This window comes from Sciurus vulgaris, assembly GCF_902686455.1.
Source record: "Sciurus vulgaris genome assembly, chromosome: 12".
In the NCBI taxonomy this organism is placed as follows: Eukaryota; Metazoa; Chordata; class Mammalia; order Rodentia; family Sciuridae; genus Sciurus; species Sciurus vulgaris.
Window position 1 is genome coordinate 98,997,834 of NC_136473.1, and position 25,536 is coordinate 99,023,369.

The following is a 25,536-nucleotide window of genomic DNA, read 5'->3' on the forward strand; positions in this document are numbered from 1 at the left end:
TCCCTCCGGGTTTCCTCCTGGCTTCTGGCCTCTCCAGTCAAGACCTGGTGGCTCCTTTCTTCCTCCAGCTCTAAATGCTGGTGCTCCTCAAGTCACTACCCGAGCCGTGGTGACTCCTCACTCCTCCTCCTGGACCATCCCATCCAAGGTAAGGGTTTCAATAGCCCACAGGTGTGGACTTGCCAAGATACTTCCACCCACCACTTCTCCAACTGATTATCTCCAAACTCTTGAAACAAATAGGTTTAAAACCGAATCCATGACTGTCGTGCCTTCAGGTTGAAAGCTGGAAGCTCCCTTCACAGGTTCCCCATCTTCCTCACCTGCTCTACTGAATCTTACTGACATAACCTGCTAACGTCTCAGATCCAAGTCTGTCGTGTGGTTCAGCTTTTTATCACTGTGACAAACACCCGAGAAAAACCACCTAACGGAGGAAGGCTTTATCTTGGCTGATGGTTTCAGAGTCTCGGTCCATGGCTGGCTGGCTCCATGGCTTTGGGCCTGAGGTGAGGCAGAACATTATGGCCAAAGGGCATGGAAGAAGAGCTGCTCACCTCATGGGGAGCAGACTGAAAGAGAGAGAGAGAGAGAGAGAGAGAGAGAGAGAGAAGGGCCAGTGACAACATACACTCCTGGAGGGCACCCCTTCCAGCGACCTGCTTTCTAACTACACCCCACCGGCCTACGTTCCCACCTCCCCTCAGTCGTCCTTCAACCTCTGAAGTGGGCTAGTCCATTGAGGAGGTTAGAGCGCTCATCATCCAATCACTTTCCCAAATCCCCACCTCTGGACATTGCTGCCCTGGGGACCAAGTGTTCAACACGTGACATTCCAAAGCCAAGCCCTAACCTCCGTCCTCACTATGGCCATTCTAGGCCAAACCCCAATCATCTCTTGACTGCTAGGGCTTCCTAACTGAATTTCCTGCACCTTCTCTTGCCTCTCTCTACTCAGCAGCCGAAAAGCTCTCAATACACATTTTCAAAACCTCTCTGCTCAGGGCTGAGATGCCTTTCCTTTCCCTTCAGGTTAAACACGGACCTCCTCAGCATTGCCTACGTGGCTCTACGCCACCTACTTTTTCCAGCCTAATTTCGTGTAACACTTCGGGACATCGTCCTTGCCCCCCTCGCTCATTCCTCTACTTCCTCTGCTTCTTAAAATTCTTGGTTTGTAAAGGAAAATCGTAAGGGTGGGGAGGGGCAACTTGGAGCTAAAGACTCAACTAGCTTCCCCTTTTGTTTGTTTGAAGAAGTTACACAAAAACTAACCGAACTGAACTATGGGACACCACTCCCTGCTCCAGAGTCAAAGGACTGGTCTGTAAACCGACAGCCCTTGTCGACTCCAATCTGGAAACGAGCACTTCCATGAAGTCAGCTCTAATGAGGTCCTTCAATAAGAAGCTAGACTCAACAAACATGGTGAGTAAAATTTAAGTTGAAAATAGTATGTTTTTGTGTTGTTGTTGGTTTTTGTTTTTGCTTTTGTTTTTGTGGTACTGGGGATTGAACCAGGGGCACTCTGCCACTGAGTTATATTCCCAGACCTTTTTAGTTTTGAGACAAAGTCTCACTAAATTGCCCAGGTTAACCTCAAACTTGGGATCCTTTTACTTCAGCATTCAGCGTCTCTGGGATTATAGGCATGCACCACATACCTAGTTTATCCTAACATATTTTTAAAATTATTTTTATGAATATTTGAATTGCATGTTACTTATATTTAAAGAAAGATACACCTGGGCTGGGGTTGCAACTCTGTGGTAGAGCGCTTGCCTAGCATATGTGAGGCACTGGGTTTGAGTCTCAGCACTTCATATAAATAAATAAAACAAAAGTCCACTGACAACTAAAAAAATATATTTAAAAAAAAAGATATACCTGCTGTCTATCATTCTGGTATCAAAGGCACAGTAAGCTATGCTCTTATTTACAAAACCCGTCTTTGAATCTGAGCCACTCAAGATTGAAAAAATATTTTTTAATATTATACTTAGATGTGATAATGGAAATGTTATATGCATTTTCTAGTTTGAAAACATTGTGCAGGGAATTTTTCTTTCTAAAGTTTAGTACGTTTCTCAGTTTGAGTGAATACTTCAAAACAAAATCTGAATCTCTCATCACTTGAACCAAACTTTATTTTGGTCATGAACTTTATGGTTTAGTGGGTGAACATGTACTTCCGGTTTTACCTTTTTAAAAAGCCCCGCCATGTTTTCTAGTTAGAAGAAGGTCTTTCCCTCACTAGGAGACCTTTAACGCAGTTCAGTCTTCTCTCTCACATTGTGGCAGCCAACACAGCCAGAACCCCCAGTACCTACTCTGCCTGATCCATTTGCCTCCCGGGACATGTAACTGTCCCCCAGTGTGAGCGGGGCCACAGTGTGGTGCGCTGCGAAGAGAGGAATGACAGCTTGGCTCTGATCACACAGGCCGTTCTGGGTGATGGAACGTGGATGAATCTTTTCAGCTCTGAATAGTCTAAGTCATCAAGAGCATGAAACTGAGATCACCGCATTTTCCTTTTGAATGGCTAGGGACTAAAAGGAGGCGCCTATTGTCAACCAAGAGTTCATAATACATTATGTCACGAGCTAGACTTGTGAACTCGCACGTGCGGTGACTCAGCCTGGTGAGGGCTGCGCCAGGAGACCACACCTGCAGATCTTTCCCCTAACACTGCACTGGGACACCCGCGCCCAGGCGGACTGTGCAGAAAGGGAAAGAAAGTCCCTGTCAACAGGGGAATTAGGGGCATCGATTTTTGTCTGAGCAGCAAAGGAATCTCATGAGGGTGGTGGCTGAATCCGAGGACTCAGTCTGAGTGAGTTTAGAGGTAAAAGGAAAAGAGGGTTAGGATACAGGGGACACAACCAGTACCTTTAAAGGCCCCATGACAAGACAGTTGGCATCAGCTACAATGTTTGTGGTAAGGATCTACATGAAAATATTCAGCCTCCCACATATCACCCTACGCCCCTCTGGTCACAGAAATAGAGATTTCTATATTTCTGAAGCTATCTATAAAGAAAAGCATTCCAATATAGAAAGAATGTTTGACTGTTAAAAAGCATGTGGGTCTACATATGCCCCTTTGTGAAGCAGCTGGAGAAGGAAAATTATAGCAAGAGGTGACCCCTGAAGCAAAGAGGACCAAAAGGAAAGAAATCGCATGTGGGGAGTCTGAATAAAGAAAAGTTGATAAAGAAATTCTGACTAGTAGGGGGACATCTTTGGAGATAATTAGAGTATACATAAAGTTTGATTTTTCAATCATTTAAATTTGTGTTTTGTTAGCTCCTTTTTAAAAAAGAAGTTATCTAATGAACAATTTTTCTCTTTAAACCTTTCCTTGCTTTTGTGAATAATATGTTTGCCTACGAGGAAATTAGCTAAGGACTTTTTTGCTTTTGCTATACCCACCTACATATGTGTGTGCTTACCATGCACTATTATAATACCCAGCTTAACCAGGAATGATGGTAATTTGTGATCAGTGCGGAAATATGTTTGAAGTGCATTTGTAAAATAATCTTACTTAACAATTATTTTCTGAAAAAATTCCATTTGAAAACAACAAATTAAAACCACATTGGTTGAAGTTAGAAAATGGGTTAAACAGGCTCTTGGGAACTTGGTCATCAAGAGAGGAATGAGCAAGCTTGGTTCTCTAAGCACTTGGGCAATTCTGAATAACAAAATTTGGACCATTTTTTCAACTCTAAGCCAAAGCCATCAAGACTTTGATGAAGAGTCCACTTCTTCTCCGTGGACATCTGTGGAGAGAAGCAACAGACATCCCATGTAGAGCCTGAACCACAAGTCTGCACCCGGGAGAGGAAGCAAGCCATCCTGCATCTCTGTGGGACAAATGTGCTGCTTCTCTGCGGCCACTTCTCAGCCCTGTCAGCTGTGACCTTGCCTCTGGTCCCTCACAGACCTCAGCATGTGAAGACCCCGCTCCTACCATGGTACGGACTCCTAGATGAGGCCACAGTAGCAGGCTCAGACTACTGTTGGACCCGAGAAATGATCTTTAAACACTGGGAATCCCCTCTTAAAAAGAGCAAAGTAGGCAGTCATGTGAAATAGTAGTAGGTGCAAAGATTATGAGGTCAACATTCTGGCCATGAAACTGAACTGCTCCTGCAAGACTCCAGTAGTCTCCAGGAGGAAGAGGAAAATAACCTCTAGACACAGCTTCACATGCACAGACTCAGAAAACAATGACTAGTAAAACAGAAAGGAGGGTTATCGTCCCATGACCGTCCTACTGTTTATCTGAGCCACTTGGTCCGTTCCAAGCTGCGTGATAATCTAACAACAGAGTTGAACAAAGAAAAGACACTTGGTAATCTGAACTCTGTATTCTTGTCAAGGGCCCAAGGCCCACAAACTAGAGCTGAGCTTGGTTTTAACTCGTTGTTCTCTGATATTTTTAGGGGAAAAAATGGTCACTATGTTTGACTTAAATGCAGAAGTGGAGATTAAGGACAGGGCTAGGCACAGTGGCACACGCCTGTAATTTCAGTGGCTTGGGAGGCTGAGACAGGAGGATTGCAAGTTCAAAGCCAGCCTCAGCAATGGCGAGGCAACAAGCAACTCAGTGAGACCCTGTCTCTAAATAAAATACAAAATAGGGCTGGGGATGTGGCTGAGTGGTCAAGTACCCCTGAGGTTCAATTCCCCACACACTCCCCACCCCTAAAAATAGGATGTGATGTCCCAGCTAGAGACAAAGGAGATGTTCTTACAAAAGGTCAAGATTCCATGAAGACTGAGAATGAATTTAAGTGAAAATACACAATAAGAATGAGAAATAAGCCAAGGAGTTATTGTGGCAAAAGAACATCTGACAGGTAACTGAAGCCTGGGACAGACCTCCAGTGCCTGGAATTCCCATCTGTGAAAGTGGTACCCCGACTGGAACCCAGCTCTGCTGCGACCCATTGAGAATCTAGGCAGTCAATGTACCTCCCTGGGTATCATCTTCCTCATTTATAAAACCAGAGGCTCTTGCAGAGAACCCTCAAGATCTACTCTCATTTTAGTTTTAAAATGTGTGGTAAGAGAAAAAAGTGGCAAAATGTAAGCCTTTTTATAAGAAATGTTCCATACAAGTGTAACTGAACATTTGGATAATTTGTCTACTTTTTAAGTTAGTAGTGGGAAATGATTTGGCAACAACTTGACTTTTTTTTCAAAGGTGGAAATTCATATTCCCACAATTAGTAAAAATAAGGTCTGGAAAAGACACAGCTGGAATTCTATAAATGGTCTGCAAGTCCTGAAGAAGTCCAGCATATGGACTGACCAACTCTCCTCTGATAGGACAGAAAGGAAAGATTCAAGCCCTTACGTTGATCAGCCCTTACTTTCATCACTGTGACATAAACAAGTAAATGTTTGTCCAGTGGGGAGAGACATATACAGACACAGAGTCACCCTCAGACATTAGGAGACAGCTTTTGGCCTTGCATATGATTCAAATATTGCGTCATCTATCTGGGGATTATATTAGAACACAGCCCCAGGAAAGATTCAGGAATCTACTAGGCTTAATTTGCAACTAAATTAGAGTGTTCTTGGTATCAGTAGAGCTCCTGTTTCTACACTGTTCTGTAATACATGATTCAAGTCTTGTCCTTGCAAATTTTTCCAGGAAAAACAAATGTCCACATGGGTGAGCCACAAGAACTTAAATAGGAAGCATGTTCCCAGCATTGCCTCAGTGATTTGACTTCATACTGACCTTCCCATAAACACTGATCACATGTCAATATTCTCCTCAGTTTCTTGGACCAGTGCAGCTAACCAGTGGCTGCCCCGGGTTTAGGATATCCCAAATTTATGCCTACATAGGAATTTCCAGCTCACGCTCCAACCCAATTCCATATTCCTGTTTACTGACTGTGCTTAAATATAAGGTAGAGGTTTTTGTTCTACCAAAATTATCCCTCAAGGGGATAAGAGACCACTTTTAAGTCCTTTTAGAATTTCACATATTACAGGGCACTTTCCCAATTACTTAAGTGTTGCTTGAGGAAGACATGTTAAGCTAAATGTCCTCCATCAGTGTACTGGGTACTCAGTAAGAAAGAGGTCAAGCTATCAACACAGTTGATAGTTGGGCATTATCCCACTCTCCTGAGTGCTGAGATTGTCATAAATAAGTTCAAGATGATATGCTGTGAAGATCACAATGGGCACTTTAGTATAATTTTTAAACTTTTCCAAAGTTTTGAAAATTGCATGCTTTCCAGTAACAGTATCCAAAAGAGATTTAGGAATGTATCTCAAGTCATCTAGCTTAGCGTGAGAAACTATCAAAGTGGCTTTAGGAATGACAAATGTGAACGGAAAGAGCAAATGTAGTTACTTCATGAAGTGTGAACAAGTCAATGCTCATGTGTTAGTATTTATTCTATAAATGACACGACTTTAAATAGGTATGTGTGGCTAATTTACTAAGTTAAATATTAACAGACATTTTACTACTACATCTATATTGTAAACTGTTTTCAAAACCAAGTTGGCCAAAACTATTTTGAGAGCAGACCTTTCCATTAGAAAGTGAAACACCACCTTTAGGGCTTATCCTAAAGAGTGACCAATTTGATGAATTTGTATGATGAGGTCTGTGAGTGACAAAAGGCAAGAAGGAATGACATGAAGTCTGATCTGGGAACCTCAATCTGCTTTGGGTTCTTCATCAGGTATTGCGCTTGTGTTATTGAGTAAAAATTGGGGTTTGTTTTAACCTGAATAGAAAGGCTCCTAGTTACAATTCTTGGACTAAGGAAAGTTAGAGTAAATAAAAGTCTTGCTATAGTTTGTTCTGCAATGTCTTCCAAAGACCCAGTATGTCGAAGGCATGATCGCCAGCTCACGGTGCTACTGGAAGGGAGGTAGGGCTGAGTGGGAGGTCTTAGGTCACTGGGGCAGAGCCTCTGAAAGAGATTGTGGGATCTCTCTCTCTCTCTCTCTCTCTCTCTCTCTCTCCTCTCTCTCCTCTCTCTCTCTCTCTCTCTCTCTCTCTCTCTCTCCTTCTTCCCCTCTCCCCACTCACCATAAGGTGAACAGTTTTCTATACCACAAATTTGACACAAGCCCCAAAAACAGAAGAATCAACAAGGACTGAAATCTCTAAAACTCAAGTCCAAATAAATATCTCCTCTTTTTAAGTTGATCATCTCAGGTATTTTGTTACAATAAAGGAAAGCTGATTGACACAAACCCCTTCAAAGACTTCACCGCTTGAAACCCAGAAGGCAATCTGCTGACACGCATACTGTTGGGTAGTCCTAACAGTAAGAGCACTGGGGACTTGCTGGGTGCTTACCAGGTACTGTGCAAAGTGCTTTCCAAGTAACAATCACAATAATTTGTCATCGTCGTTTTAGAGAAACAGAAACTGAGAATACATGAAGAAGTTTGCCCAAGTCTCAAGGAAAATGTCCCACAATGGTCAATGACGGGGTTTGACCCATCTGACTCCAGAGCCTGCACTTTTGTGCACAACACCATAGCACTTCAACTGTTTAAATACCAGGATCTACGAGGGAGCACACACCTTCCCAGGAATCCTCTCTACTCTCCACAGCAACTCTTTTCTAGTATCAAGCCGGATTAATGATCTATAATAACCACAAATTATGTATTCACCAATCTTAACGAAAAATTGCTTTAGATTTACCTGATGGCAGGTCCAATAGTGTCATTTTAGTCACCGTTTCTGCACAGACACATTTGGACATCTGATGCCAGTTATTACACCAACGCTGTTGAAATTCCTCCTCTGACTCTCGGAGCCCTGGTCCTCTGATGCTCCCCGGCCTCAGTGCTGCTTCCTGTTCTGCATTGTTGCTCGACCTCCTTTATAGGCGTCCAGCTCATTTACCTCTACATCCCAGGTAGCCTCATGTGTGCCCAAGGCTTTGCTTTCCACCTGTGGGCTCTCAAATTTCTCTTCGAAATTTCTAAAATCATAACTTGACTCTTTGGGGGACGGTGGCCATCTTCACTGGCATCTCAGACTCAGCAGAGCTCCTTAGGAACTCATTCCTCCTCTCCACTCGCTGCCCGACCTTGTCCCCCTTTTACATCTGATCCCCTTTTACAACCTTCATTTCCTTTCGTGGAACTGCCGCCTAGCCGTTCACACAAACTAAAGCCCTGGATCCACCCAGACTCTTCCTCATTTCTCACAATTTCCCCTTACTCGTAGCCTTAACGCACACTTTCTGGATTGCCAAATTCTTTAGATCTTACCTTTTCAGTGTTTCTGTAATCTGTTTCTTCCTGCTGTTTCCTCCACCATGATGAAATCCCCCATCATCTCTCACCTGAATTACTGCAGGGGCCATTTATTTGGCTCTCCTCACTCCATTCCATCCTTCAAGCCCTTAAGTGAGTGACCTTCCAAAAACAGATCCCTCAGGGCACCAGCCTAACTGCATGGCCTGGGCACAAAAGGCCCTTCACAGCCAGATCCACGGCTTCATTTCTCATCTCACTCCTGTCTCCTCCCTCCTTCTCCAGCCATGCCGCCCCCTTGGAATTCTGGTCCTGACCACTGGAGTGCAGGCCATGTCCTCTCACACCACGAGCTCCTGAGGTGGAGCCCCTACTATTCTTGCTGATCTCTGGCATTAACTTCATTGTACGTGTCCTGCTGGCTGCAGACATTTTAAAGAAATGTGGTGCCAGACATTCGAAGGTCATTCACAATAACCTTCCGTCCTCTCAACAACCCTACAAGGCTGCACAGTGCTACTGCTTCCACTCACCAGGCGAAGAAGCAGACACCAAGCAGTTCCTGGTAATAACAAGGAACTAGGAAGTGAATAGGTCAAATTTTTAGTCAGGTGAGGCTGACTCCAAAGTTTTTATTGAGACCAGCCCTGAAAGTCTTGCAGGCCACATCTGCTACTACAACTTGACCTGCAGCAGAACAGCCAGTAAGTAGCTTCAGCTTCCATGGGTGTACAGTCCACAAGACCCTCAGATGCAGGGCCCTCTGGAATGGGGCAGGTACCAAACTTTCAGTCCAACTTCCAGCACATTCCAGCATGCCATGAATGGAAAAGTCTGAGCTCTCTTCCCTAACACCAAAGAGTTCACATTCTCACAGAGCACCCAAATGAAACCTTTTGAGGAGGGAGCATAATATCTTAAGCAGACAGCCTCCAAGGTAAGAGAAAGGCAGAAAATGAGCCCGAACATTGCTTCTAACTTCGCGTCTACATGGGATTCTCAGAAGCAGTTCCTGCCAAGGGAGAGTCCCAGCTTTGTGCTAGGGAGTCTCATGTTATTAAACCGTCCATAGCAGTCTACATATTTATTTTTGTAATCTAACACTAACATACACATATACGTTCAACTATAGCCAAGGGGAAATTCACTTCAATAATTATCTATCAGGTTAAAAAATGTGTATGTGTGTGTGTGTATGTGCGCGTGTGTGTACCTTGTTCCTTCACCTTTATAATGTGGTCAAAATGGTCCAGTCTAAGAACTGCTGGATCTAAGGCCAGCTCCACCTCTGACAATGGCTCTCTGTGTGCCCTGGAGCAAATCCACTTCCCAATTCTTACTTTTTAAATCAAGGGATTCTAAGTAGTTGATCCATAAGCTGTTCCTTTTAATTCTAATATTCAGAAACTATTCCTACTTTTGTGTTTTCTACTAGGCTTCAACTATTATCCTAACCCTAAGGGAACCTACCCTTCGTGGCCATTTTCATACATTTAAAAAAATCTTAATTGTATATATTTAAATTATACCACAAGATGTTTCAGAATACTTATACATGGTGAAATGGTTACTAAAGTCAAACCAATGCACATATTCATTATTTCACAACTGTACTTTTTGTGCATATAGCAATCATTTGTAGTTTTTTTAAAATTAATTAAATCAATTATTTTTGTGGTACTGGGACCAAGCCTAGAGCGTCATGCATGCTAGGTGTGGCACCACTGAGTCACATTCCCAGCCTTTTTAATATTTTGAGACAGGGTCTTGCTAAATTGCCCAGGCTGGCTTCAAACTTACCACTCTCCTGCCTCAGACTCCCAAGCAGCTGGGATTACAGGCATGCATCACCACACCTAGCTCACACATGATTTTTAAAATAGTAGTGAGGAGGACAGGGTGAAAGTTCATCCAAGACTATTTTAGGGGGGTTAAAAAAAAAAAAAGGACTTTAGAAATCAATACATGGTATGGAATGGCTCTTGGCTATGGATCTACTGAAATGATTATCGAAGTGTCATCAGGAAGCAATATAAGTGCGAAAACTCAGGGTGATTCCACAGGACAATATCATGGATAGCGAGAAAACACCGTTATGTGTTATATGTGGTCTGAGAGACGCATACAGTCAACAGTTGCTAGGTTCTCAAAAAGTTTTGTTTATGTGAACGTAACTTCTCATGGCATGACAGCCACTGGGTGCCCTAGATAAGATGAAATGACATGACATAGGTGCCTATAAATACCTGTTAAGTGAATAAAGCATGAAAAATTATAAAAAGTAATCTTATACGAAAGTTAAAGCATTTTCCATCCCAAAAGTGGAACATGAATTACACAATGACTGAAAAAGTTCCTTTCCAATCTTTGTGATGTTCCTAAGTCATGGAAAAATTCCCACCCAAATCCCATTAATAAAAACACACCCTGGGAAGGCAACTCCTATCCATATTACTGATTAAACAGGGGCCTCTTGGCGGAAAAAGAGGAATCAAGAAGAAACATTTTAAAAATAAGGAAAACCCACTTTTTAAATCGGGCTTTTTCTCGTATTCGTGTTATTTTACACCGGTCTCTGGAGGAGCCCATATGGGGGAGAAGGGGCCCTAGAGAAGTTCTTGACACGGTGGGAATCCTCGGGGGTGCTCAGCCCTGACGGTCTGCAGAGAGAGGCAGGGTCACAGCCAGGGCTGTCGCGGAAGCCGACTCACCTTCCCTCCTGGAGGTGGCCCGGGCCGCGGGCAGGAGCAGCGAGACGCAGAGGCAGCAGCGGAGCCAGAGCGCGGGCATGGCCGGGCGGGGGTCGCTGCAGGCGCCTCGCCTCGCCGCCGGCTGGGAGTCCTCCGCGCTGCGCTGTGCCTTCCTTTTCCTCGATCAGGTGGTTTTATCGACTCTTCTACCTGACTCAGTCCTGACAGGAAGAGAGCCTGTGTTTCAGGGCGTGACTCACCTGTGAACAAGGAGGACCCAGCCCTGCGAGGCAGACAAACAGCGCACGGGCTGTAAGCGCGCTCCCCCCTCGCCTCCCGCAGGAGCAGCGCACACCTGGCCGGCCAGGGCGTGGCGCAGACAGCGGCCGGGATCCGCCCCTAGAATGCGCAAGAGCCCTCCTCCCGGGTGGTCGCGGCAGAATTCACAGAGGTACAGAGCAGCACCTCCCTCCTCAAACTGGGAGGCCCGTCTCACGTGCACAGACTCAGAAGTAAGCCAGCAGCCCTTTTAGGGCTTTGGTCTAAGACACCAGGGAAGACTGATCAGCTCCAGAGAGCCAACCCGAACCGCTCCACCCTCCCAAGGAGGTCACCTCTCTCTGAAATACAGCAGCAGTACCCCAGCCCACACATTCTGCCAAGACCCCATTTCTCCACCATCACCAGGCTGGACCAAGGTTCCTCGCCTGGGCCTCCCTAACTCTTCAGCCCCTGGGCTAGCAACTTATCAGGTCACCGGTTGACAGGACCCCTCCCTGGGAAAACTATCACACTTTGCAACCCTGAACACTAGGACTGTGATTAGCTCACATCCAATGCCCAATAAATGTTCTGTTCAACTGAACAGGAAGGAGGATCAGATTTCATATTCCTTTAACATCTCAGAATATATTTCTCATGCTACTTTCCGTCCATGTTCCCAATGGAAAATGTTTCTTGAGACCAGCTGTGAGCATCATCCAAATCCACTGTGCGAGGTGAAATAATATCTAGAAAACTGCAAATCTTGGTAGTCTCTATACCATCCCTTCTCTTGGGGAGGCATTAATTCAGAGAGAGAGAGAGAGAGAGATGTCAAAGAGAAAGCTTTGCTTCCTGCTGGAGACTTAAAAGCTACTGGAGTTTATATATACACATGTACATATACACAATCTGTTTAAAACAACTACTCTTGTTCCCAATCTCCAAGGCCCACAAAGGCTCCCGATAAATACCTGTGCACTGAATAAACGAATGACTGTTCTCTAGATCGGTCTGTGGACAACAGTCTAAACAACTAACAATTCAGTCCATCCATCCATACATTTTTGTAGGAGGTGTAAGCATTTCAGTTCATGCACATAATTGAAACCCATGTGGGCTGACTGGGACAGCTGCAGATGGCTTTCTACAGATTATGGAGCACCAACTAGACTTTCAGGCATAAGCAGGATCTGAATACAGCACCAAAGAACAGCAGGGGCAGGGAAAGTTCCTGCAAACTGGTTGGCACCCACTCTAAAATCTCCATCACAAAAAATGAGGAATAGAAAGGAAATTTCAATTTTCTCATCCCAGACTTGATTCTCTTCTACTCTGCCCAGGATCTTGAAACTCAGTGTCCAGTTACTGCTAACATTTCAGTTCCCATAGACCAGGTGTCTAGAATTTCCCCTTCCAGTAGCTGGTGCCAGGTGAGACCGAGTCCCCATGCCTGAGTACTGTGCTCCTTGCAGGTCTACACATCCAGGGTGTGCAATGCTCAAGCGTTCTGCAGAAAAAAGAACAGGGCCCTGCAAAATGGAGTCTTGAAGATAAATTTCATTTTAACACAGATCGTTATAGTTTCTCATATCTTGAAAGTTGGAGCAGATATTTTCATCTATTATCATTTGTGGACAGTGATAATAATAATGTTGAACCCAGAGGTAATGCTACTATTTGTCAGTCACAGTTATAAACCTTTACACATATTAACCTTTTAACCTTCAGAATAATCCTATTAACTGCCCCATTTCACAGATGAGAAAACACAGGCATGGGAAAGTAGTGTAACACACTCAAAGTGGCAAAGCCAAGATCCAAAATCAGGCAATCTGGCTCCACAGTTCATAAATTTTTCTTAGATTAAAAAGCATCATAAAGAAAGACAAATTCACTGTACTGAATAAATTGAACGTGCAATCAAAGGTTATTTATTGACAGTTACTACAAGATGGCCAGATTGTGGATGACTGGCATACACCCATAAACCAAAGTCAAAATGACTTTAAACAAGTACTTCTGATTTTCTCAAGCTATTAGCTCTGAAAAGACCCCAGAGGTCAACTGGACCAGGGCAGCCAATCAACAGCAGGTCCTCTGGGTCTGGACCAACCCGAAGCTTCTCTTGTGTGAATGGCACAGGATTTTAAACCATTTTGTAAAATGCAAGTGTCTTGGACAGGCACTCTCCAGTTTTTCTCAGCTCCTACCTCTTTGCCTTATTCTGGGCCCCTTCGCACATCTAAGCAACCTGTGTAACTCCTGCTGTGGCTTCATCCACCACCTCGTCATGGACAATCCCAACCTCCTTTACTACTTTAAGAAATCTTTTCTGGTGCATTATTAGAATTAAGCTTGCTGTAGATTCCCAGTGCCAAATCCTGACTTCATCCTATAAGGCAGATTGCTTAGTTTTCCCTGAGCCTCAGTTCTTCATCTGTAAAATAGGGATAATAATAAAACACCATATTGTTGGGAAAATTAAATAAGTCAATGACCTATATAATGCTCAGAAAACATCAAGCACCTACTATACACTACACAAATATAATTTTTATTTTTGTTAATATTAGTGATGTTGTTATAATTATTATCACTAAGCACCAGTTTTTCTTTGTTATAATTACTAACAAATAACATTTAAGAAAGATGGGATTTTCATTTCAAGCCTTCTTTTAATTGATTAATCATAATTTTAAATATCTATGGAACTGTTGACCTAACCCAGATTGATTTCCAGATTATCAACAATTACTTGGGAGTTATTAATAAATTTATACTTTTGCTATCTATATGGAAATTCCCTTCACACACAGATTTTTTTGTTTAACATGTTAAAATTTTGTATTTAAAATTTCATTTAGAACAAAGTCAGTTGGGATCTTAGGTTTCAGATAAAATGTAAAGGTAAAATGGGTTTTATATTCTTAGGATTAACTTTAATTAGCATGCTTGTCAAAAAAACAAAAATCTATTTGTTTTCCTGTATGACCCTAATACATCTTTTTTTCTTCAAATCTAGACAAAAATCAACTTGGTACTACTCAGCAATAAAAGGAGTAAACTACTGATATAGTTTCAAAAAGATGACTCAAGCCATTGTGCTAAGTGAAAGAAGCCAGACAAAAAAGACTAGATTCTATGTGAGTCCATTTATATGAAAGTCTAGAAAAGGAAAAAAAAAAAAAAAAAACTACAAGGAAAGAAAGCAGATCCTTGTTTACCAGTGGTGATGGGGCATCTGGATACTTTTTAGAGATAAAAGAAAGAGTCTGAAATATAATTGTGGTAAAAAAAAATTGTACATTAATTCTACCTTTTCAGTAAACTGTTATCAAAAAAAAAAAAAAAAAAAAGGAAGGAAGGAAGAAAAAAAAAAGAAAAATCTAAAAAACAAGAAAAAAAAAACCCCACCCTATTTAATAATAAAACAAAACTTCAATCAAATACGCAAAGGCCAGGTCACCACTGAAAACACATCAGTAACTGTGGGAGTTGTAACAAAGGCCCCAGCTAGGAGTCCAGCCTGACAGCCCAGCTCTGCTGGCTCTGAGCTGCCATCTCAGGCCTGTAGGCGGAAATCCCACCCAAGAATTGCAGGAGGACATCCGCTTTAAAACCTCTTACAGAAGGTAAGGGGCTGGGGAGATAGCTCAGTCGATAGAGTGCTTGCCTTGTAAGCACAAAGCCCTGGGTTCGATCCCCAGCACCCCCCCCAAAAAAAGGTAAGGGACGCCTTTCTGGAATGTTTGCCTAGGAGCACAGATTTCAAACCCATCTTGAACTTGTCCTAGGAAGTCAGCACTTGGATATTTGTATCATCTTCCCCAAAGTTGCCACACTCATCCAGAGTGTGACCCTGGCATGTTCCCCACAGAGGCTGTCCAGCCACAGAGCCAGGAAGGCATGGGGCATTCCCACAGGGCGTGGCCATCCGCTCTGAGGCCCTGAAAGTCCCCTGGGTCCACTGTTGTGTTTGCAGCTCAATCATCACCAAGGGACTTTTCTTTTCACAATGCTGTGTAAATCATTTCACAGAATTGTCATCACTCCTCCCAAAAGCCCCCAAATAGAATTACAAGTGACATACATGTTGATTTTTGCCTTGACTTCCATCATTACCTTAGTTAACTCTCAGAAGGAATGTCTGGCATGCCACCCACTTCCAAACTCACTTGTGATAAAAACTGAAGCACTGGCTGTTCACAGGCCAGCAAAAAACTGGGCCTTTGGTCCCTGCCCTTTAAAAAAATCTCCCCAGATAGTTTTAATTGTCAGCATTGGCATTAAACATTTAAATATAAAATATAGCTGTCAGGAAGAAATTTTTTTAACTCCCTTTTGTTCTTAATTGTTAAAGGAAAATGTCCATAAATGGAAATGGTTCAATGTTTCCTGGATCCTCAGCATAAATTCTCCTAAGCTGGCTGGACTCCAAAAAACCATGCTCACTGAAGCAAAACCCTGGCTGCAGTGGCAAGCTTCCATGTTATAGAGAAACATATATGGCGTGCCCACAGCTGGTCTTCTGAGAGCCACAGGAGTCAGGCCAGAACTGAAGTGATGAGCTGACGCTTTTTCTGTGGTGGAGAGGGGTACATCCAGCCAGGGATGTGGTGGGAAATCAATGCACAAAGAACAACCTCATTTGCCTCTTTTGGGTGTAGCTATTACAGACAGAAATATTCAAATCCATTGTTTGCTTAACAATACAACAGATGAGGAGAGGAACACCTGCTGAGAAAGACAAAACAGACAGAAAACACAACAGGGGGAAAAGATTCTTTGGGAAGTTTAGTAGATTCTCAAAGGCATATGAATTTCAGCTTTTGTGTCCTCTTGGACACAATTTGGTAGTCAGCTCAATTGTAAAATGTCAATCAGTAGGGGAAATACAGCTTATTGACTGTGATTCCTCAACCACCAGTATATATGGACCATAGATGTTCAGATTTGAATGAGAGAAGCAAAGGAGTTTACTGCAGTGAGAATTCTCTGGATTGCAATGGTAGGGGTCAGGTTGGACAAGGTAAGTTGCAAGAGAGGAGGCCACTCCTAGGTCAGAGGTCTGGAAATGAGTCCAGGAAACAATGTTTCTAAATGTGCTTCTAAATTGAAATCTGAAACATATCCACCTTTCACATTTAAAATAGTAACTCTGAAAAACTCAAGCACAGAGAGTCCAATCCTCTGTCTTAAATAGGAAACTTTGGACACACTCTAAATATCTAATAGTAATTTTGACAATTACAGTACTGACCACCAAGCGGTACTGAATATTCTGCTATGCCCGGCTCAGAGCCGGGAGCGGTCAGGGGTGAGGAAGCTCATCCCACACTGCCACACTGCAGGCAGGTGCTGCTAACATTCCCATTTTAGGTTACCCAGGCTCCCTCACAAACTCATGCCAACACCTCTCTCAAGAGTTATTCCGATGCAATATAGAAACAAATTCAACCTCTCCCCAGATAAACATGCCTTCTCCAACTAAAAAACTGGAGTTGGATCTCAAATAAAATATGAACTGCCTAGTTCTTATTATACATACTGTATTCTACAGAGAGCCCTCTCCTGCAGACCAGCCATAAACAGGTCTAGCTCTTAGGGGTACATTTTCCTTTCCATATTACCTTGGAATATTCTTCAATGTATGACTTCGCATTCTTCTGCGATGTCCTATACGTCATCCCATCAGATCTCACATGGTTTCCTCTTCGTCTGATACCTTAATCCAGGTATAAGAACACTTTATTAAGTAACTCAGTTTAACTTCTTATAATAATTGGAGGTTATTTTGGGCATAATGGAAAGAATCTGAGCAGTCTGGAAGAGCTCAAGAATTTAGTAGCTATATCCCTGGGTTCAACTTTTCCAGGGCTTGGTTACACAGAAATCCCCAAACATTCCTGGGTGGTTCTTTGCAGGAAGCCTGCAGATTGGGTCTGATTTTGGTTAAAATGTACACTGCTCAACTGTATTGCAATTATGGAGAGAGCTACTACCATCACAGAAAAATCTAGAGACCCTCCTCACTAGCTTAAAACTTTCTCATGGCCTCAACATGTCCTACTTTGATTGATTTTTAGGAGAATTAATGTAGCAATCAGACAGTCTCAACCAAAATGACACATTTGCCTCAACTATTTGTCTATTTTAGATGAATATATTTTGGGCTTGAATTATCTGAACAATTGTTTCCATGGTCTGCTTTTTATTGTAGGAGTACACACAAAAACAAGGTTTGCCATTGCTTTATCAAAGCTACTGATGTCTTTTCTCAGAGTTCTCCATTACTACAACTTGCAGACGTAACTTAGAAAAGCAAAATATAGCTACTTGGTTTTGCAACAGTTGTTTCTATGGAATTGAATAACATCTTCTATACCTTAGGTAAGCTTGAAATGGACCTGTGCCAAAAATTTTACACACATCTGGGTACATATTACTCGAGCTCTAGGTAGAACAATCTCCTTTGCAATAAGGTTTTTGGATTTGTTTTTAGATCTTAATCCTGAATTCCATATTTTCTAAGGAAAGGGCAATTCTGAATCTTCTAACCCTTCAAAACCTGACTCAAGCTCCATCTTAGAAGAAACTGGACTAATACTGTCTGCATTCTAATCTTTCCTGTCAGAATTTTCTATAGAATTCCTATGAACTTTATAGATAAAATTATTTTAATGAATTTACTCTCAGAACCAGATCTTGTCTAACAAGTCAGCCACAATGTTGCTTTTTCTTCTGGGCCCAAGACAGCGCTGAAAGGGACAGCACGTCAATGCCATGCTCCCCCTACCAGAACTACACTGGTACAGACCATGGTCCCCCTACCAGAACTACACTGTATTTGACAGAAGCACCAGTTGATATTCTGGAGGGGGCTGCTTTGTGACACTAACCTTAAATGTTTAGGAATGCAGCCTAGAATTCCCTGACATTGTCTAGTTGAGATACTGTGGTATTATCATCTGTAATCCAGCTCTTACATATCTATATTTTCTAGGAGTTTTTGATTCACTATGTGAAATCAGCTTTCTCTTATTTTATTAGAAGTATAATACTGATATCAGTACTTAATTGTGAATCCCTTTCCTCAATCCCTTATGTCTTTAGAAACTTTATTATAAAGGCTCTTCGTCTTTCTGGCTGAAAAATCTCATTGTCAGACCTTCTAGGAACCCATCCTGTTGTTGATTTTGGTGCTCTTCTGTGGTCCTCAAGCTTTCTCAGGTGTCTTAACAAAGAGAGACCAGATTTTAAGAGTATCTTACATTTGGGTGCTTTAGGGCTTGCTCGAACACTTCCTGATGGAGGGTGCATGCCAGTCACCTGGACATCCAGCTGAGGGGGGGCCCGGTGGGGGCGGCAGTAGAGCCCTAACAGCCAAAGCTTCCCTTGCCACACCTTGCACCCGAGCACAGACCTGCAAGTGTCGGGAGGAAGGAAACCTGTTCTCCAGGTGGTCTGCCCAGAGAGGATCCTTTTTTCTGATTTGCACAAGAGTGTCTTCTGAGCTCAGGCCTTGGCCCTGCCTCCAAGCCATCAGCACCAAGTGAGAACCAAAGGATCAGGCTATGTGCCTTCTTGATTTTGTCCTTGATATGAACTGATTATTTGGATCCTGTCATTTAGTAATTCTCATTTGGATTCTTTCCCCTCCACTGTAACAATCAACACATCTTCACTGCACCTAACTTTCACCTTTCTGCTCACTCCAGTTCTCAAGAACTTGCCCCAAAACTTCCTCTTCTCTGAACTGATACAAGTATTCAGCACCAAATTCATCTGGGAGATTAAACCATGTGTGACACATTCAAGATAACTCACAATCATTTTAGGACATGTTGCTTACCATGCCAATCTTTGGGGGCTATCTCTTCTGCCACATTTTCCTCCATCCATAAAAACCACTTATTCTTCTACGTGGGTACAAATAGATGAAAATAAAATTGCTTCTGTTTCTAGGATAACTAAAAAATTTTGAAATTATTTATTTATTTATTTATTTATTTTTTACAGACTGCATTTTGATTCATTGTACACAAATGGGGTCCATCATTTCATTTCTATGGTTGTGATAACTAAAATTTTAAAATAATTTCTGGCATGAAGCTTTAGCAACTTTTTTTGAACATCCAAACAAACCAGTACTATCTTATCTTTAAACTCACTGATGCTTCCAAAGAGCCATTCTAGTGTGATCTGATGTTCTTTTCCCAGAAACCAGGCTTCCTTATCCAGAGCAAGTTCCCTGCCTGCTTGATTAGAGATTCTAGCAACCTGATTTTTCATCTGTGCTTTCTAAGGCAGCACTGTCCAGTGGAAATTTCTGTAAAATAAGAAACATTCCATATTTATGCTTCTTAACAGGATAGCCACTAAACATGTGTCATGTGACTAAGGAGTTAAATGTTTAATTAATTAAACTGTATTTTAACATCCATGCGTGGCTACCAGCTACCATACTGGACAGCACAGGGCCATGGCTGTCTCTGGAATCCTCTTCATGAATGAACATCACTAACTACCTCCTTCACAGTGACCACTTAAATGTGGTACCTGGTGGTCAGCAGTCTAATAATTTCAGTCTTGAGTTCTTGCAAAATTAATCAGTAGGTAGAATCACTTCTGATGAAAAAAATCATTTTTGAAAGCAAATACTTAATTGTTAATTATTTGGCTATTATAATTTTATCCAGCATAAATTTTACCTGATGTGTTATGTAAATTCTTTGGACCATGATTTTCTATTTTAATAAAATAAAATTGCTAACCAGATGCCTGAAACTCAGGGGCTAGTTCCTTGCTCTAAAATGCTTAGTTTCACCTTCTTGAGTCTAATGTTTGGAAAGCTGCACTTAGTTTTGTTGCCACAATTATAAAGTAAAGCATCCACATTGCTGTATTTAAAGGGTATTCTGTGAGAAATGCAGGATTTTACAAAATCCTTGAAAAATGAGTTTTAATTTACTTTCTAGAGCATTCTTGAAAACCCACTCAGGTATCGTAAATGGAGTTTACCCAGAAAAACTGTCACCATAATAGCAGGTTTTGAATATGTGATTTTATCTTAAAAAAAATATATATATATCATATATTATAGTATCATATATATTATATCATATATGTGATATAAGAAAGAAGTGTGCTTGAAATATTTTTTGGTACCCCTAGGCTAAGTTCTCTTAACTTATTTTACTGATATAACTTTTTATATTGAATCCTGTATCTGAAAAAAATATTTTGTTGTGCTCATTCTTTCATTTACTTGCTCAATGGATATTTTTGATTTGCTGCCGAGCTGGGCCTTGTGGCCGACGTTTGGTAAACAGTGTCTCGCAGCTCTGCCCTAACCTATGGAAAAGGATGAGACAAAGCAAGCGCTACAGAAACACACTTTCCTTAGCATGAAGGGAGCCGAAGGGAAAACGACGCGGTTCAGATTCAAGGTTCGTCCTGGTAGAGTAAGTTGCACTGAATTAATCACTTGGATCCAACCAGTAAGTGCTTACTCCACGGTGAAGACTGTAAATCAGCTCAACGACCAGTAAGACATCTGTGAAGTTACTGTCTTTGGTATTGTTGGGGACCGATGGGCTTGGCAGAGAATACATAGGCTAATGACCACCTTGGTGGCTCCCATCTTCCTCAGAATAACACCCAAAGTCGTTCGAGGGTGGCCTCTAAGGTGGCGGGTGACATGTGCTGCCTGTCTCTCCTCTGCAGCTCTCTCATTCATGCCACTCCTCCTTTGCTGTTTCTCAAAGGAGGAAGTATGAGCCACCTCAAAGCTGTCCCCACCTGAGGGTGACTAGGACAGATGCCACCTCTCACCCCATCCACTCATTCTCCAGTCCTTTCCTTTCCTTTGCTTTTCCTCTTACTGATCACCACAGAACATATGATTCGTGCATTTATGATCCGTCTCCCACCATAGAACATAGCTTCACGGCAGCAGGGACTTTGTATTGTAACAAGGCATGGAGCCCGGCCCATCTCTTGGCAAACCCTCAGTGACACCCTTTGGAATGAGTGAATGATATGCGTTTAGCCTCTAGTTTGCAAAGCGGAAACCATTCATCTTTCTCTATGTCAGTGTAAATGTTGATATGACCGGGGAAATTATATTTTATATAGATTACACCTTTAAAATTGTAGGGAGATTATTAAGTTAGTACTATGCAGATTTTACATAATTTGGGGGGGAAACACTTCCAAAGCTCAAGTTCTCTTATTTTATCAAAATAAAATGGACTCATGTCTCTATAGAATGAAGAGAGACTAAAATCACTATAAAGGAATGGCATGTAACTATAGTGAGAATCATATGAAAAATAACATACCTCAAATGAGACGATGCTAACGAGAAGTTCTTTCTGGTGTTTAGATCTTAAAGATGGTGAAGGAAGAGACCTGAACTGAAGGCTAGAGTGTGCATGAAAGACAGAGGAGGAGGTTCAAATCCTCGGTGCCTCTTTGCATCCATCTTCTTGGTCTCATCAGAGGGAGCTTGTCCCCTAATCTACGGCTCCACAAACTAAAGGCCATTTAATCAATACTCCTCCGTCCCCAGGAAGACCCACACTTACCAATGTAGGCAATCGAAAAGAGTTAAGGTAGCTTTTTTGTTTTGTTTTGTGTTTGTGTTTTGGAGAACTGCAAATTGAACCCAGAGCCTCGTCATGCTAGGCAAGCACCCTATCATTGACCTACATCCCCAGTCCTTCTTTTATTATCTTATTTGAGTCAGGGTCTTGCTAAGTTGCTGAGGCTGACCTTGAACTTGTGATCCTCCTGCCTCAGTCTCCCAAGTAGCTGGGATTATAGGCGTGCGCCACCACACCCAGCAAGCTATAGTTTTTATTTCTTAGGAAATTTTATGGCAGCACAGTTAACTTATTTCAGTGTTTGCAAATGTTGAGTCATAAACTTATTTTTAAATTTTCCATCAGAGAGGATATATTTAGCTGCAAGTAAGAGAACCTTCACTGAAAGCGATTTTTATAATAAATATTTATAGGGATATATAACTGAAAATCCAGAGGTTAGGTGGGGAAAAAATGATAAAAAATCCACCTTCTATCTTTCTGTTCCAGCACCCAGAGTCCACTTCATATGAAGCCTGGTTCCTCCTGTTTTTGTGGACTCAGTGTCAATCACAATCAGGATTATGTGCTTGCTTCCAACCTCTCCTCCCAAAGCCAAACAACAGCTTTCCCCTTCCTCAATCAAATGTCTCTCTCCAAACCAGTACCTATCACCAGGAAAACGCTCTGGGCTGATTGGTTTAAGCCTGGGTATTAATCACTAGCAAGAAGGATGGGTTGTTGCGATCCACCTAGGCCAGAGTTTGGAAAACTCTGATTCTGGGCCACATCCTGCCTGCCAGATGTTTTTGGAAAGTTTTATTAGAACACATTCATATTCTTCCTCTACATACTGTTTATGAACACTTTTGCACAACAGTGACAGCACAGACAATAAAGCCCATAAAGCCTCAAATATTTCCCATTTTCCCCTTTACAGAAAACCTTACATTAGGTGAAGCTGGGCCTGCTCTGGAGCTGTTTAACCTTCTGAACTTTGAAGCTGCTACACAATGCAGAAAAGTTGGACTTCATGGTATCAACATCGGTCCCTAAGGTTGTTTTTCTCTTGTTGTTTCCTAAGAAGAAATGAAACAGAAACAAACATAGCAGCTTCAGAACAAAGGCCCTCATTTCTGAAGTTCATGGGCACGTCCCCATTTCCCTGTGGCAGACTGACAGGCATCAATTCTTTGCATTGATCTCTGTCCCCACCTTGGCTAGATGTCTTTTGTGGAAGTATCTTCAACTTACGTTGTGGTTCCATGGACCCAGACTATCTGAACCATCTGCCAGATCTTCAACCCACCAAGTGTAGATGGAATTTCCCAGAGTCCTGCTATCATCCTAGAAGAAACAGGCGCTTCTCTCCAAGAGAAGCCTGGTGGCTCTCAGGCAGGATGGCTCCTGTGCCTATTGGCAGTGCTATTTTCCAGGTGAGCAATTTCCTGCCCAAACAGCAATAGGCTCTTTCTTCTTGTACTATCATTTCTTGTTTATGTTCATTATGACAGGAGTAAAGCACATCCTTTGTGGAAACTTCAGAAACACAGATAACCAAAGGAAAAAAAGAAAAAGATAAAAGAAACTTATCACCATTCCATACCCCAGGGAACTGTGAAAGTAAACAGTGTGTTCCAGGGGCCTGGTCTTCCCTCTGAGGGGTCTGAACTGGCCTTGACTCTTCCAGCAGGATGTCGAGATGGAATATTTTACCTTTGAGCTCTGTGTCTGTGAAGTTACTGAATGAGTCTCTGCTTCGACTAGCCTTTCTAAGGATCTTTATTAAATTGTGAGCTTTCTGACTGTTTAAGGAAATTGTTGGAAAAGGCTGAGTTTGAGAAGTTGCTGTCGCAAATAACTTGTCCCATTTATCTCTTTTAAAATCTTACATATGGCTCTTGCCAACATGAAAGAGAACCTGCCTCTCTCCATGTGAATGGGTATATGTGATTTTACCTCACTTAATAAATAAAAGGGAGCCAACGTTTCTGAATACAGGGTTGGGAGAGCGCATTCGGTTTCAGGAAGCCTCATTTAATCGCACCTGTGGGTTTCCTAATGCTCGTTATGGAAACCACTTGAATATGCCCCAGGGTAGGTGCTGCTAAGACATCAGAAGGGTATGACTTGGATTTAGGCTAGAACTGACTATAGGGGGGATGTGGCATCACTCCAAGTCCCTGTGGGGATGTGAGTGCAGGTTGCAGGTGAGGTCCTGCTGAGAAGCCAGGCACTACTGCAGAGCGATGCCCACCCACTTGGCGCTCACCCCACCTCCACTGTTGCTCTGTGGAGTCTCCGCAGTACAGCTAACACCATGGGTCATAGTAAACTTGACCATTCACTACTACAGGAAATTCTGGTTAGAGAGAGTGTGAGCCCATGAAAGGCTGGAATGAGAAGAACCAGAGAGAGACGTATACAACACCTGGAGGTTCAACGCTCCCTGGCTCCGGGGTCCCAGACTGAGTGAGCAGAACCCCATCTCCACCCCTGCAGGCAAGGTGACCTTGGGTAAGGCCCTGAACCTCTCCAGGCCTCATTTTCTGTATAGATAAATACCCACCTACTTCACAGTGTTGTCTGCATGAAGGTGAAGAGAAATTGATGGGTCAAAACATACAATGTCTGATGGGAAGTATCGGCTCTCATCTGTATGAGGGGAAGGGGTCCAGAATGGGTGCTGGGGTTTTTAAAACATGCTTCTCTTCACAGCACCGTATGTCCATATAGTCTATACATAGTCTATATTTACAGCTTTCCTACTGCCTGGAACTTCCTGGTTCACGATCAGACTTTGTGCACCTGACTTAACAAGAACAGTGGAACTCATATTTCAGTTCAGTTTTTTGTTTTCTTAAATAGACTGTATTTTAGAACAGCTAGAGATGCACAGAAAATTGGGACTATAATACAGTGAATTCCCATATACCCATACTCAGTTCCCCATTATTAACATCTTACATCAGGATTTATTAGAATTAATGAATCAATATCAGTACATTATTACAACTAAAGTTCATACTGTATTTGGATATTCAGATTTTCTTCAGTATTAACCCAATATCTGTTCTTTGTCTTTATTTTTTGGTGCTGGGCTTGAACCCAGAGACTCAGACATGGTAAGCCTGAGTTCTGTCACTGAGCTACAGTTTCAGGCCCCACCAATGTCCTTTTCCTGTCCCAGGATCCCATCCAGGCTGCCACAATATCTGGAGTCGCCCCATCTCCTTAGTCTAAAGACATGGACGTTTCTTGCATTTTCCATGTTCTGATAACCTTGGCAGTCTGAGGGACACTGGTTAGGTGCTCATGAAACATCCCTCCATTGGGATTTGTCTCCTTTTCTTTTCATCAGTAGCCTGAAGTTATGGGTTTGGGTGCAGAAGCCACAAATACCCTTTTTATTTCATTGTAACAAGAGTGCAGGCTATCAACACGATTTATCACAGCTGCATGTCAATCTCCCAGTTTTCTCCACTGTCCGGCTATTCTTCCACCCCTCCCTCTGTCCTCTTGGGAAGGAAGTCACTATGTGCCACCTACACCTGAGGAGTGGGGTAATATCCTCTGCCCCTCTGAGGGCAGAATAGCTACCTAAACAGTATGGAATTCTGTGGGGCAGATTCCTCTTTTCCCCCAAGTAATTTCTCTACTCTACTCTTTGCTTAAATGAATTGTTTTGATTCAACACCATCAAAAAATCGTCTAAAGTCAACTTCCTTCAA

At 42.4% G+C, this 25,536-nt stretch overlaps 1 protein-coding gene across 1 annotated transcript in view; it reads right to left on the bottom strand.

Moving 5' to 3' along the window:
• LAMC2 (laminin subunit gamma 2) overlaps positions 1-11,140 on the bottom strand; it is a 56,901-nt gene extending 45,761 nt beyond the window's left edge. Inside the window, exon 1 of the mRNA XM_079108007.1 lies at positions 10,977-11,140. Within this exon, the coding sequence (XP_078964133.1) occupies positions 10,977-11,055 (79 nt within the window). The 5' untranslated portion in view covers positions 11,056-11,140. The remainder of the gene's footprint in view (positions 1-10,976) is intronic.
• Between the last annotated feature and the right edge of the window lie 14,396 nt (positions 11,141-25,536).